Raw genomic sequence first — 14,356 nt, 5'->3', positions numbered from 1 at the left:
TCATTTGTACGGGGACGTCACCGGCCGCGCGCGCGGGGACTGAGGGGGCGGGGCTGATCCGCGCGCCTGCGCGCTGCACCCGGCGGGCGTGAGGGCGGGCCGCGGCGGCGGCGGCGGAACAGCGGCCACAGAGTCTGCAACAGTAACCGAGCCATGGCTGGAGCTGGCCAGCGGCGCGGGCAGGCAGCAGCCGCGGAAGGCGCAAGGGGTGCGTCAGGGGAGCCGGGGGCCTCACAATTCTAGGAAGGAGAGGGACGTGAGGGGGCCGGGGGCGGGCGGGCTGGGGGCACCGCGCTCGCCCAACGGCGCGGATCCTTTCTGGAAATTAATATTTAAAAAAAAAAAGCCGAGGACGCAGAGGGGAAGGTGGGGGCAAGAGGGAAGGCGAGACACACTGAGAGGGAGACAGAGCCCCACAGTGAGAGGAAGGAAGGAAGGAAGGCAGCAGTCGCCAGCAGCCGATGTGAAGACCGGACTGCGTGCGCCCTTCGCCGCCTCTGCCCGGCCTCATCGATGTTGTGTCCGCCGTCCGCTCGCCCAGATCACGATGAACGCGCAGCTGACCATGGAGGCGATCGGGGAGCTGCACGGCGTGAGCCATGAGCCGGTGCCTGCCCCTGCTGACTTGCTGGGCGGTAGCCCCCACGCGCGAAGCTCCGTGGCGCACCGCGGCAGCCACCTGCCCCCCGCGCACCCGCGCTCGATGGGCATGGCGTCCTTGCTGGACGGCGGCAGCGGCAGCGGCGATTACCACCACCACCACCGGGCCCCCGAGCACAGCCTGGCCGGCCCCCTGCACCCCACCATGACCATGGCCTGCGAGACTCCCCCAGGTATGAGCATGCCCACCACCTACACCACCTTAACCCCTCTGCAGCCGCTGCCGCCCATCTCCACCGTCTCGGACAAGTTCCCCCACCATCACCACCACCACCACCACCACCACCACCCGCACCACCACCAGCGCCTGGCAGGCAATGTGAGCGGTAGCTTCACGCTCATGCGGGACGAGCGCGGGCTGGCCTCCATGAATAACCTCTATACCCCTTATCACAAGGACGTGGCCGGCATGGGCCAGAGCCTCTCTCCCCTCTCCGGCTCCGGTCTGGGCGGCATCCACAACTCCCAGCAAGGGCTCCCCCACTATGCCCACCCGGGCGCCGCCATGCCCACCGACAAGATGCTCACCCCCAATGGCTTCGAAGCCCACCACCCGGCCATGCTCGGCCGTCACGGGGAGCAGCACCTCACGCCCACCTCGGCCGGCATGGTTCCCATCAACGGCCTTCCTCCACACCACCCACACGCCCACCTGAACGCCCAGGGCCACGGGCAACTCCTGGGCACGGCCCGGGAGCCCAACCCTTCGGTAACCGGTGCGCAGGTCAGCAATGGAAGTAATTCAGGGCAGATGGAAGAGATCAATACCAAAGAGGTGGCGCAGCGTATCACCACCGAGCTTAAGCGCTACAGCATACCACAGGCCATCTTCGCGCAGAGGGTGCTCTGTCGCTCCCAAGGGACCCTCTCGGACCTGCTGCGCAACCCCAAACCCTGGAGCAAACTCAAATCCGGCCGGGAGACCTTCCGGAGGATGTGGAAGTGGCTGCAGGAGCCGGAGTTCCAGCGCATGTCTGCGCTCCGCTTAGCAGGTGAGCGGGCCAAGGAGCTGGGCGCGCGGGGAGATAAGGTATTGGGGAAGCTGAAGGGACCCAAGGAGGCAGGGAAGGAGAGAGCTCTGTGCACGCTTCATCCCGTCCTCCTTTCACCGAGAGGGGGGTCCCTAGGCCTGGAAGAGCCAGAGCGTGGCTCCCGGGAGCAGACAGCCTCTTCCAGGACTCAGTGCATTGGGCTGTGGAAGGCTCCGGGAACTGAGCAGCGCGGCCTGGGTGATTGCAGAGGAGCATTTGTGCTGGGAGACAGCGCAGGAAGCTCGCACGACCGTAGGTGGAAAGAAATCCCAGCACCTGGCTGGATACGGTCTGTGCATCGCTTCTGGGTTTGGCACTCCAGGTTTGCGGGGCGAGAGAGGCGACGCGTGCGTGGAACTGCGCGCAGGTGCTGCCAGCCAGTATCCCTGGCACATACCCGGGCGCTGTGCTGGAGCGTGCGGGAGCTGCCCGCCAATGTTTAGCTGAACTCACTGCGGTGACCCCGCTCCCGCGCTCACTTTAGTGGCGCGGGGCGGGGTGGGGGGCTGGAGGGTGGGGAGCGCACTCTGGGAGTTCCAGCAAAGGTTCCGAAGCCGCGCGGCGGTGGGTGTGTGGCGCAGACGCTCCGTTAAGGTTTAGGACGCACTCTGCGCTTGTGACCGGCTGTAGAGAGGGAGGCAGATCGTGCCAAGGTCCAGGTGAGGGCGGCCGAGCAACAAGGGAGCTTCTAGCTTAGCCCAGAAACCGATTTCGCTGCCGACTCGCTTAGGGCTTCGCATTTTGTTTTATTCCTCTGCATGAATTTTCGTCTGAATTCCATGCAGGGGGTGGGAGTGTGAGGGAAAAAAACAAGTCTTCGAGCAGAGGTCTCCGGGCCCAAACACCCCGAGGGCCTGGTGTTTCCGAGTTGAGCGGGAAGGTCTTGGCGGCGCTGCGTAGACACTGCGCCCAGTTCCCCCAGCCTCTCTAAGCCAAGGTAAGGGGAAGGCTCTGGCCGGCCCACCGGCGGAGGGGACAACTGACCCCAGCCTGAATCACACGGGGGATTTCAAGCAGATTCAGCGACCCCCTAGGGCGGAGGACAAGCGGAGAGGTACAGCCAAGGGCAGCTGAGGGTGGACTCGGTTTGATGAGACCCGGGCTGAGTTGATTGACTCCTGGGGTACATGCTGCCACACCCCCACCCAATCTCAGCCCGGCGACCTAGCCTGAGTCCTGGCGAAGAAGAAGGTAAAAGCCGGAATGAGGGTTTGTTAATTAACTGATCGTTCTCCATTAATTCGTCCCTGGAGAACGAGAGACCGTCAATCCGCGCAGAGCCGTGGGCACTGAGCCGTTTCACAGTCTAAAATCAAAGCAAGAGGCCAGGGCCCCCTCCCCCACATCGTGCGGGCCAATGAGAAACTAGAGGGAAGCGGGTGCCGGCGTCCCCGCGAGCCTGCGACTCCAGCCGGATGCGACCCAAAGCAGTCCTGGGGTCTGGGTTCTTGTGGCCTCCCTGCTGGAACTCCGCACCGTCTGAGCCTCTGCCCCGCCAGGTTTTCCAGTCCAACCCCGCGCTCGTTGGCTCCAAAGTCCCCACGAGGACTCTTGCAGCCTGAGCCCAGAAGCCAGGAGAGGCTGGGGTAAGGGGACGGGAGGGGAAAGAAAGAGGTTGACAGGGTACCCTCTGGGGCTCCCGCAATTCCACTCTCTAGCTTTGTGTGCAGCCACCAGATCGCCCCCATCCCATGGGTAGACCGAGACCCGAGGGCAGCTGAAGTTCTGGAAGGGACGGCCGAAAACGCTATTCCTCTCCCAGGCTGATATGCCTATGCCGGCGTCCAAGGTAGTGCCTTTTCACACGCACACGCCAGCCTCGAGCCCGGCTTCAGGACTTTTTACCGAGGCAGTGCACACACAGGCAGGTTAGTGGGGCTGGGGGAATGGAGGGAGGGGATGCAAATGGAGAGCCGTTCCCCCCCCACCCCCAGGGAAGCTCGTTCCAAACACCCCACCTCCTGAAGGCGCTTGCTCAGGACTTAAATGACTCTCCTTCCCCACTGACTCCTATTGTCCCCTGGAAAGACAAACTGATAAATTAGGTTCAGGGACGACCCCGGAGCCCTGGATACCCGCCTTAGCGCCCTGCCCTGTACGAGCGCCCTCTCACCTCCTCGCATGGGCAGCCCTAGTACTGCTACCTGCACACGGGAAGTGCGGTGGACGTACCCGCCCGGGCTCACGGGACCCAGGAAGTTATCGAAGGGGCCGCTGCCTGGCACCCAGCAGCGCGTAGAAAGTCCTGCCCAGCCTTTGGACGGAGGCGCGTGGCCTTTTCCTCGAGAAAAAAAAAAAAGAAAAGGAAAATCGGAGACCCTGGCGGGACGTGAGTTTGGCGCCAAACCCCCAGCGAACTCGTTATCCTAAGACCCGGATGCGGGGTTGTCTCTCCCATTTTCCTTTCTTTAACTTCATTAAAGGGGTGGGGCGGGCTGGGATGAGCGCGCGTGCGGAGCCAGCCGGGATCAATCCCATTACGCAGCAAGAGCCAAGACTTGTTTTTAAGTCACCGAAGAACGACAAGACCTCCCGCTAACATTTTAATTTGGTGGTGGGGGCGGGGGCGGGCGGAACGAGGCCGTTTCCTGAACCGTTCAAATGATCTCTGGTAGGCCCTGACTGCAGGTGACTAAAAACGGATTGCAGGGCATGTTGGACGCAGCTGTGAGACATTGCGCCCTCCTCCCCACTGCCAGCTCCCGTGCACGGAGGGAGGTGCCACTTGCAGCTCTTGCTCGCCGTTGCACTCAAAGACCCCTTAAACTCGTTTCTACCCCATGCGAGGCAAGGCCCATCGAGGTCGGCTTCTTCGCTGGGTAGCGGGAGAGTGGCTTCTTCATGCCCTCCTGGTACCCCGGGTTCCGTACAGCCTGGTGTGGAGGGTCAAAACCCTCCGCCCGCCCGCGGCAGCGTGTTTGGAGAGGCGCTTTCTCTTCACGAAATTACATCGGCTGGCGGACGACGGGAGACAGGAGGAAATTCTCACCAAATTAACTACCTTTAAAAAATCAATATATGTTCCCTCAATGTAACACTTGCTGCTTCCCCATTAAAGTGCAGCGCAACCAGGCTCACGCTGCGTCTCATCCCAGGTGGGGGGGGGCTGGGCTGTGCCGGTGGGTGGGTGCCCCGCCTCTGACGTGGGCGCCTATTAAGACGCGGGGAGATTAGCTTCCAATTAAAGATTCCAGAAGGCTCCGGCCTCAGTAGGGGGGAGCTGCCGGCGCAGGAAGAGGCTGCCACTGCACACCCACCAACGGGTGCTGCAGAGACCCAGCAGGCGAGGCCCGGGGTCTGGCAGGGGTGGGTGGTGCGCCGCTTCGACCCTGCGGTACCTGGAGGCGAAGAAACCTCCCAACAGCGGCGCCAGGGAGCCAGACGGGTCTCCAGCACCCGGGACTGCTCCTGTTTCCTGGACGGGATTTGCCCCAGGACCACCCGGGGACCCGGGGGCGTGGGGGGGGGGGCAGTCTGACCAGGAGGTGGCCATGAGAAAGTCTCGCCCGGACCAACATGGGCCATGTTTGCCATAAGTGGCCTTGCTGCCTGGTTGATTGATAACTAACTGGCTCCCGCGCAAGTCCATTTGCTTTTTGTTAATATTTATACCAACGGGCGACGTTTCAACTGTCCCCTCCCTTCTCTGGGCCATGGGAGCCAAGCAGAAGGAGTTCGATGCTGGGCCCTGGGAACTCCACTTCTCCAGTCCTCGAAGACTCTGGGCCGGGAGAAAAGCCACAACTGGGCGTGTGGAATGCAGGAACTGGAAGGGTTCCTGGGCCCAAGAGTCGGGGGAGAAGGTGCCAAGTGGACTGGTTCCCCGCCACGCCCGGCGTCTCTGCGGGGCGGTTCTCGGGCAGTGCAGCTGCTCTCAGCCGGCTGCGGCCCGAACAAAGGGCCCGCGGGGCGCTGCCGACAGCATCCGCCTAGCAGCCTGGGGGCCATGGGGGCTGGCTGCCCCGGACGAGAGCCACCTCCGAAGCTTTATGCTAGACTCCTCCCAGCGTGGCCTGGGGGCCAGCCAGTCGTCAGGCGGAGGCCGAGGAGTTCCAGAGTCCCCTCACCAACTCAGGCCTAAGGGTCGCCCGTGCTCCTGGAGAGTTGGCTAGGGACCCCCGCCCACACATACACACACACACGCCAGCCGAACAGGTCTGGCTGTTGGGGACAATCCCCAGAAGGCTCTGCGTGGGCCTTTCTCACAGCCCATGTCTGACTCCTGGAGGGTGTGGAACAATAGTTCTCTCTTGCGGCCCCCACTGGGGAGCACAAACCCCAGGGAGGAGAGGAAGGGGCGCATGGAGTTAAGAAGTGTGCACGTGGTGAAGGTTGGAGCGGAGAGTTTGACTAGAGTGGAGGAGACCTGCTGCTGTGGCTTGAGGAGGCCTGATGGTTATTTTGTGGTGACCTGGTGTCAGAGCATCGAGCCCGGCTGCCTGAGACAATAAACCCTGCGGCCTGTCCCGAGGGTGGTTGGCTCTCCCGCCAGCGGGTGCAGCCCCAGGCCCTTTGGAAGCACCCAGTGGTCAATCGGGGTCAGTAGAGACCCAGTCCTACCGTCGCTGTTTTGCAGCTGGCACTTGGGACAGTCTGTGCCAACAATAGCACCGTTGTGTTGTAGCAGCAAAGCAACTCAAAGCCCAGGCTGCATCTTTCTTTATCTTCAAGCGCTCAGCGCACCACAGGAAGCTAAGCTCGTGCCCTCACTGATGCCCTCCTTGTGGACTCATCTTCCCCAGTAGCTGCGCATGCCCCCTGCGGGCCGCGAGGCCACGCACCCAGAGAGCCTCTGTGGTTCAACCCGCTGCGGAGAGGAGAGGCTTTGTTTTTAGAACATTGATGTCTTAGTGATTTTCAAAATGAGAACTATTTTGACAAGTAGAGAGTGTAGTGGAGGGAGAAAAGGATACCTAGCGGATCTGTCTTGCTCCTAAACAATTCCTGGGTATTACCCCACTGATGAGACAAAATTGCCATCCTCCCAAATTATACCCCAACTCTAACCTCTCAAGATGCATGTTTGGAAATTATATCCAAATTATACTTTTGCTGGCATGTTTTAGTTTGAGACTATCAGGGTCACAGTAGAGAAGGTGACCCTGGCAGTCTGAAATGGGAGGTTGGGGCTCGGGGTGTAGTGAAGGGAGGGTGGATTAGCGTTCCCTTTGTTGTTTCCCCTTCCAGCTAACTGATGGGAGTTAGAAGCCTGCCCTGAGGCTTTGAGCTTGAAGGTCTTTGTTTGCTGTCTGGTGGGCTGGGTGAAGTGCTCTGGGAGGCCTAGCGGCCTGGAGCCCTGGTGCGGAGTCAGGACCCTGGACAGGGCCTAGCCAGGCCTGTTGCCAGGGTTTCTCTTGCCCCTGGTGGGTGGCTAGGATGGCTTTGAACAGTTGTGATGAGGAAACAAAAACTAACAGCTAATATTTCGAAGTTTATGAGAAATCGTGAGGCCCCACCAGTAGTACACACGGGCACGGTCAAGTAATGGAAAAGATCAAACCTATCCTCGTCGATCAGGTGGTTGATCTTTTTCCTCCCTCTCCAGCAGCTTTCTGTGTGCGTCTGAGTCCATGGGCACACCTGCTTATACAATCGGAATTCGAGTCCCTATGGGTGTGACAGGGGTTGGATCATTAAGCTAAAACGTTCAATTCAGTCCCTTTGATCCGTGCTGGGGAAAATCTATAGTCATCTCTAATCTACAAGGTCTTTGAGGAGGTTGTTACATGAGCTGTTTTGATGTCATCATTTCCACATTCATGGCAAATTCAGCTAATCAAACAGACGCTGCTACCCAAAGTTCTCAGAAGAAATAGTTCTTACGGTGTATATCGGTAACATTTATTCTTGATTTCCTTGTAAGAAAGAAAATCCTCAAGTCTAATGAAGGTGGGTAATTAAAAAGGAGGTTCTCAGGTGTCTTGCTCCTCAAAATCCATAGTTAGAAGCCTTGCCCTTCAAGTAAGAGTGCTCAGTGTTCTTTGTAAATTCCATATATTGGAATAGTTAAACACCAATTTACTATTTTAAGCCAACCAAGGAGCCTTGATGGATTGGATGAGAAGTGACTAGTCTCATTTCAGTCCCCTTGAAAACAGCAGTTTCCACACTCTTGGCAAAATTGAATGGTCCCCAACCTAAAGTAGCAACAGAAGGAGGGTCCTATTGAAGTCATAGTAGTTAGAGGATAGATTTCCTATAATCTTAGATAAAGGATTCAACAAGTATTCATTAAATACTATTTTCATTTTGTGTGTATTTAAATAAGATGGGTAAGCACCTTTGGAAGAAGAAAGCCACATTATTTTTACATGAAAAGTGTCAGCCTCACAGAGTTTAGCAAAAAGGAAAAAACTGATTTCTAATGTGAATGAATTTAGTGCATAATCGTAAATTACTGTCTTCTGTCAACAGATTTGCACAGACTTTTATTTTAATACAAGTATGTTAATACTAATGAAACTTAATTTTCTTCTGAAATTGTAGGATTGGCTTAGATGACCAGACCAATCACAGGGCAATCTTATTATTTTGATACAAACATATAAATTTATGTCTTATCACAGGGTCTTGCTATAGAATCATCCCCATTATGTTCCTCCCAAAAGATGTTACATGATCATAAAGTTGGAACAAATTAGCTTCTAGAAATTTTCTTCTCCTTTAGGTGAGACAATTTGATAAGATAACAGCTGAACAGAACCAGACCTTGAAGTACAACCCTCACATTTGTCTTGGCAAGTGATAAGGAAGGAGTTTGTGTCCATTGTGTACATTTTATTAGTCAGGTACTGTGCTAGGCACATAGATGTTCTCATTTAATACTCACTGTCTGTGCCAGTGGCTCCCAAATCTTGCTATGCATTGGAATCATTTAGGGATCTTTTAAAAAAAATGATTCCTGGCTAAAACCTCAAATATCCTGGCATCAGTAGTATAGGGCATGACCTGGGCACTAGGATATTTAAGAGCTCTGAGGTGATTTTAACGTGCAGCAAAGTTTGGGAGCTGCTAGTTTACAGGGCAATTACCATTATTTTTCCTGTTTCTCTGTTCAATGAGGTTGAATAACTTACCTATGGTAACAGAGCTGGAAATCACTGAGACCCTGAACTCAGCTTTCCCAGCTCAAAGCTCAGAACACCCTTACCCTCCACCCTGTGCCTCGATTATGGGTGCAAGTCCACTAAGTCAGTGGACCCAGAATGTGGAAATGTCTGATCCACTGTCATAAACACCAATCTGGAAAGTCTCTGCATAATAAGATCTTGAAATTAGAAAATGTGTGTCTTCCCTCTGGGACTCTCAAAGAGAGTTACTTGTGGAAACTTATTTCTTTTTTACTCAAGACTTATAAGAGAGACTTTTTATTGCTCTCTTTTGAGGAAGCAGCCAGAGGGAATGTGAGGCAGTCACAGAGCTAGACGTGGAACCCAAGTCTCTCCATCCATTTGTTCACTTAAACAATTATTCACAGGCAAGACCCATCTCATTAGATGTTTTCTGTGGGTAGGACTGGTCCATTGGGAGCCAGCCTGGAGGAGGGCCCAAAGGCCCAAACCTCCCATTCTTTCAGGCATTGGTGTTCTGATCTGCACTTGCACAGCAGTTATATTTCTTGGCTTCACATCAGTGCCTGTCTTGCTATTCCAAGCTTGCCTGTTACTCATGTTTTAGGACTCTGCACTAAAAAATAATAAATTGACTTAAACTCTGTATATATGTTGGCAATCATCCAGAGGGCAACTTACAATTTCCCTCAAGCACCGCAAGTTTCCAGTTACCCATGCGTTTCTCATCTCCTTTTGCATATGCCATAGGGTACGCAGAATCGACAGTTTCTGAAATCGCTGCTTTCATTTTGCATCTGGTGATGACCTCGTAGTCCCAAAGAGAGGTTATCAAAGGAACATAATAAACTCTATGCTTTTCGCTTTCTTTCCTGATGTCTTCTAAAACAGATCAATGGGGGAAATTAAATAAATAAACGAGCGAAGCGCGCCACCTAGTGACCCGTCTGCTCACTGCAGGTGAAGTGCGTGAGAGGAGTGGCTAACGCGATTCAAGTATTGATGGAGTCACAAAAATCGTTCATTAAGGCAATTTAATCTTTACTATTAAATGTCCTTTCAATTCATTTAGGGTAATTAAGATGCAGTTAAAGTGATTAAATTCTAATTACTTATGCTAGACAAAGACATATTTGTCACACTAATGCGGTTAACTAAGGACTCAGAAAGAAAGTTAACATTTACTTCAAATGATGCAACTGGAAAAATCAGTTCCTCTTTTCGTCATTAATCCAGTGAGCTGGGTGATTATGTAATGGCACTACAAGCTCATTAAATAGGGGAAGTGCTGATTAAAATGACTGCTGGGAGGAAAACCTGAACCAGGAGTACCTCGGTACAGTTTGGTCAGCATTCCTAGCAAAATTACTTGGTGTCCTTTCCCTCCTCCCAAGCCCGCCCCCCGCCCCAAAGCAATAAGCAGCTCCTGAGTCTTATCTTGACATTAAAAGAGGGATGCCGGGCTTCCCTGGTGGCGCAGTGGTTGAAAGCCTGCCTGCCGATGCAGGGGACACGGGTTCGTGCCCCGGTCTGGGAAAATCTTACATGCCGCGGAGCGGCTGGGCCCGTGAGCCATGGCCGCTGAGCCTGCGCGTCCGGAGCCTGTGCTCCGCAACGGGAGAGGCCACAACAGTGAGAGGCCCGCGTACCGTAAAAAAAAAAAAAAAAAAGAGGGATGCCTCTTGGAAAGCTTTTATTGCCAGCCTGCCGACATTGTTAAACCAAAGATATTTTCAAATGGTAAATGGATTTTTGGGGTAGAGAGGAGCAAGGCATTTGGACAGGGGAGGTGGAGGGAGGGTTTCCTGTAGGAAACAGCTCCAGGATGAAGATTTCCACTGCAGGCTTTCGAAGCCACTCTCCTCCTCACAGACACCCTTCCTATTAGGCAGTCTTCCTCCCCTCCCCAGTTGCATTTTTACTGCTTCGTATGTGGGGACAGATTCCTTTGTACACATCATGCTTCTTAGGCACACTCTGAAGAGCACTAAGTACCTCAGCTGCAAACTGGTCTCTTTTCAGAGTTTTCCGAGATTCACAAGTAAAGGCATCTAAGATTATATACCATCGGATTACTGAGGCTCTTTTGCCATGATATCCACAAACAGTTCCCAGCCTCCTACGATAGGTTAATTTTGAGTACTCAGAAGAGGAGGATGAATTGAAATTTCACCGCATTTGAAGTTGGCCTTCCTCATAAAATGGCTTCTTAAGCCCACGCCTATCATTTGCCTGGGGGGATGATCCAAGGATGAGGATGATCCGCCAAAAAATTGGGAATTAATTTCCCCAGGGGATCAGTGTCTTTTAATACTGTTAAATTTGCCCATTGAAAACCATTACTATGGAGATTGCATCTTTCCCCTATTTATCCCATTGAAATTCAGTATTACTGTTTACTTCACAAGAAGCTGAAGTTATCAAATTCATCAGTCACGGAAGTCAAATAACTACCTTTTAAAGATAAGTTGGCAGTTATTTGAATATTTACGGAGTCATTTTTAATTTACTAGATTGTGTTATCTTAAATTACTAAACCAAATAAACACATTTAAAAAAAAAAAAACCCTAGACTAAGCAATGAGAGCCCCAGAGACAGGTTCTTGTACTAATTAGCTCTGCGACCTTGTCATTTAACCTTTCTGGGTCTCAGTCTCCTTAAATGTAGAATGAAGGATTTGGCCTTAGGGTCCTTCCAGATCCCACATTCTATGAATGATTGCCTTCTATGATGACTGTGTATCCATGACAGTCTCTCTTCTCAATGTAATGCTCTGTCCCAAAGTCAGGATTCAACAAGGTGTAAGTCCCTGGCGCGCCCATCTCTTGGGCAGAGTCTCAGATCAGGCTCTCCTATCAGATGGCCAGTAGGAAAGAGCCTTTCCAGTCAGGAGCACTGCCTTCTGGCACAAAAATATTTCAGCTTGAGGTTACAATACCTGCGTTGGTAAGGATATGGATCATCAGGAATTCATGCACTGCTGGTGGGGATGTAAATTGCCACCGTTGCTTCAAAAGATAATTTGGCTTATAAACCTGAACCCACAGCTGAACGAAGTCTACCCCTTGGTATATACCCTAGATACCCCTTGGTATATACCCTAGATAAGCTCACAGGTGCTCCTGAAGATGAGTACAAGGATGGTCTGTAACAGCGTTGCTTCTAAGAACAAATAACCAGAAACATCCCAAATGCCCACTGACGAGGAATGCAGGAATAAACTGTGCTGTAGTCATATAATGCAGGAGTATATTGGAGTGATGAAAATGAATGAGCCACAGCTATACACAACAGCATAGTTGAGTCTTAGGAACAGTGTTGAATTTCTTTTTTTTTTTTAAAAAAAGAACAAGCTGTAGAAAATCACACCAGAACAATACCATTTTTACAAGGCTTAAAAGCAAGAAATGCTAAACAACTTATTGTTTAGAGATACGTAAGTATGTGGAAAAACAAGTTAATAATAAACTCAAGTTCCTAAGAGTGGTACCTCCAGTAGGGAAAGGCTAGAGATAAAAGGAGAGAACACCCTTGTAGCTTCACAGACAGCAGATGTTCTAGTTCTTTTGTCAGGTGCTGCCTTCACCAGTGTTCATTTAGTTCCTGTGCTTCCTATCTTAAATATACATGTTTTGTAACAGGTAAGTATTATTTAATTTTAACTTTGGGGAGGAAAAAGATTGTTTCTGTCTGATTCCCCAGCCCGAACAACTTGGACCAAATAAACCCCAGGACATTTCAGTTGTCATTTACACAGTTCTTAGCCCTGTACTAAATGTCAGCTCTCTTAGGAATTATATCTGGCCAACTGTGGACAGGGCATAAGATGTGAAAGAGGAAATTTCATTAGATATGGAAAGAGTGGTTTTTTCTTTATTCATTTGAGTACAGCCATGACAGTGCTGTGCTCAGTACTAGGGATGTACTGAGCACAAACAAATCTTTTGGAGCTCATAGTCTAGGGGGGAAGAGAGACAAATAGCTTGGTTGCTTTTTTGTGCCAAGAAGGAACGGTTTAGGGTATGATGAAGGAATAGTTTTGAAGCTCTGGAAAAAAAAAAAACAGGACTTGGTCAGAAATGGGGAAAGAGGTTTTCAGGCAGAGGGAACAATAGCATGTGTGGATGCCGTGGGTAAAACCCCTTTGCAGAAGATTTCTTGGATCAGAATTATTGTATAGCTGGAAGCTTGTTTCTTCCCCAGCACGGCTGAGTGAAACGATGCCTTCCCATCAGTAACAAAAGCTTTCTCCAAGGCTGTAGTTTTTTGTAGTGGGGAGGGGTGGGCGGAGAGTTTCATATTCCTCAAATCAGGTTGGTGGCAGAGAGGTGGCAAGAAAATATATGCTGATTAAAAAGCCTCCCAGGTGATTCTACTATAACTCCAAGTTGATAATTAGAATATTGATATTGAGCACTACTATGTATAAAATAAACAACAAGGACCTACTGTATAGCACAGAGAACTATATTCAATATATTGTAATAACCTATAATGGAAAAGAATCTGAAAAACAAAATATATATTATATATATATATATATATATATATATATATATATATATATATAACTGAATCACTTTGCTGTACACCGGAAACTAACACAACATTGTAAATCAACTATACTTCTATTAAAAAAAGGATATTGAGAATTTAAGAGCAAATGACTTACATTTTTGCCCCTTTGTTATTTATTTTACCCTTTTTCTGGAATAACCTATAGTTCCATAGTTTTATGTATATTTTTTAATGATATATAATATATATAAATATTATATCATTACATAATATTTTACTTCTTTTATCTCTTTTGAGGTTAAAAGTTCACTCAAAAATTCAATATTCCTAATTACTTAGCCATAAAAAAAACAAAATTGAGTTATTTGTAGTGAGGTGGATGGACCTAGAGACTGTCATACAGAGTGAAGTAAGTCAGAAAGAGAAAAACAAATACCGTATGCTAACACATATATATGGAATCTAAAAAAAAAAAAAAAAAAGGTTCTGAAGAACCTAGGGGCAGGACAGGAATAAAGATGCAGATGTAGAGAATGGACTTGAGGACACGGGGAGGGGGAAGGGTAAGCTGGGACAAAGTGAGAGAGTGGCATGGACATATATACACTACCAAACGTAAAATAGATAGCTAGTGGGAAGCAGCCACATAGCACAGGGAGATCAGCTCAGTGCTTTGTGACCACCTAGAAGGGTGGGATAGGGAGGGTGGGAGGGAGACGCAAGAGGGAGGAGATATGGGGATATATGTATATGTGTAGCTGATTCACTTTGTTATACAGCAGAAACTAACACACCATTGTAAAGCAATTATACTCCAATGAAGATGTTAAAAAAATTCAATATTCCTATAAGAATGATTGTATCCATACTCTCCTCCATCTGAAAAACTCTTACTGTTCTCTGGGTCCTTACTACTCAGTGTGGTCCCCAGACCAGCAGCAGAACATTAGGAAATGCAGTCTCTCAGGTTCCACCCCAGACCTACTGAATCTGAACCTGCACCTTGACAAGATCCCTAGGAGATTCATGTGCACATTCAAGTCACTGAGGGTCATATTACATCATTCAAAAGGTCC

The 14,356-nt window shown here is 50.7% G+C and overlaps 1 protein-coding gene across 1 annotated transcript in view; it reads left to right on the top strand.

Annotated features, from left to right (window-relative positions):
- Positions 1 to 547: 547 nt before the first annotated feature.
- Positions 548 to 14,356, top strand: part of ONECUT1 (one cut homeobox 1) — a 32,865-nt gene continuing 19,056 nt past the window's right edge. Inside the window, exon 1 of the mRNA XM_060169295.1 lies at positions 548 to 1,652. Coding sequence (XP_060025278.1) covers positions 548 to 1,652 — 1,105 coding nt within the window. The remainder of the gene's footprint in view (positions 1,653 to 14,356) is intronic.

Source organism: Lagenorhynchus albirostris, chromosome 1 (genome assembly GCF_949774975.1).
Source record: "Lagenorhynchus albirostris chromosome 1, mLagAlb1.1, whole genome shotgun sequence".
Lineage (NCBI taxonomy): Eukaryota > Metazoa > Chordata > Mammalia > Artiodactyla > Delphinidae > Lagenorhynchus > Lagenorhynchus albirostris.
The sequence above is the reverse complement of the archived record's forward strand: the minus strand, read 5'-3'. Positions and strand labels throughout refer to the sequence as shown.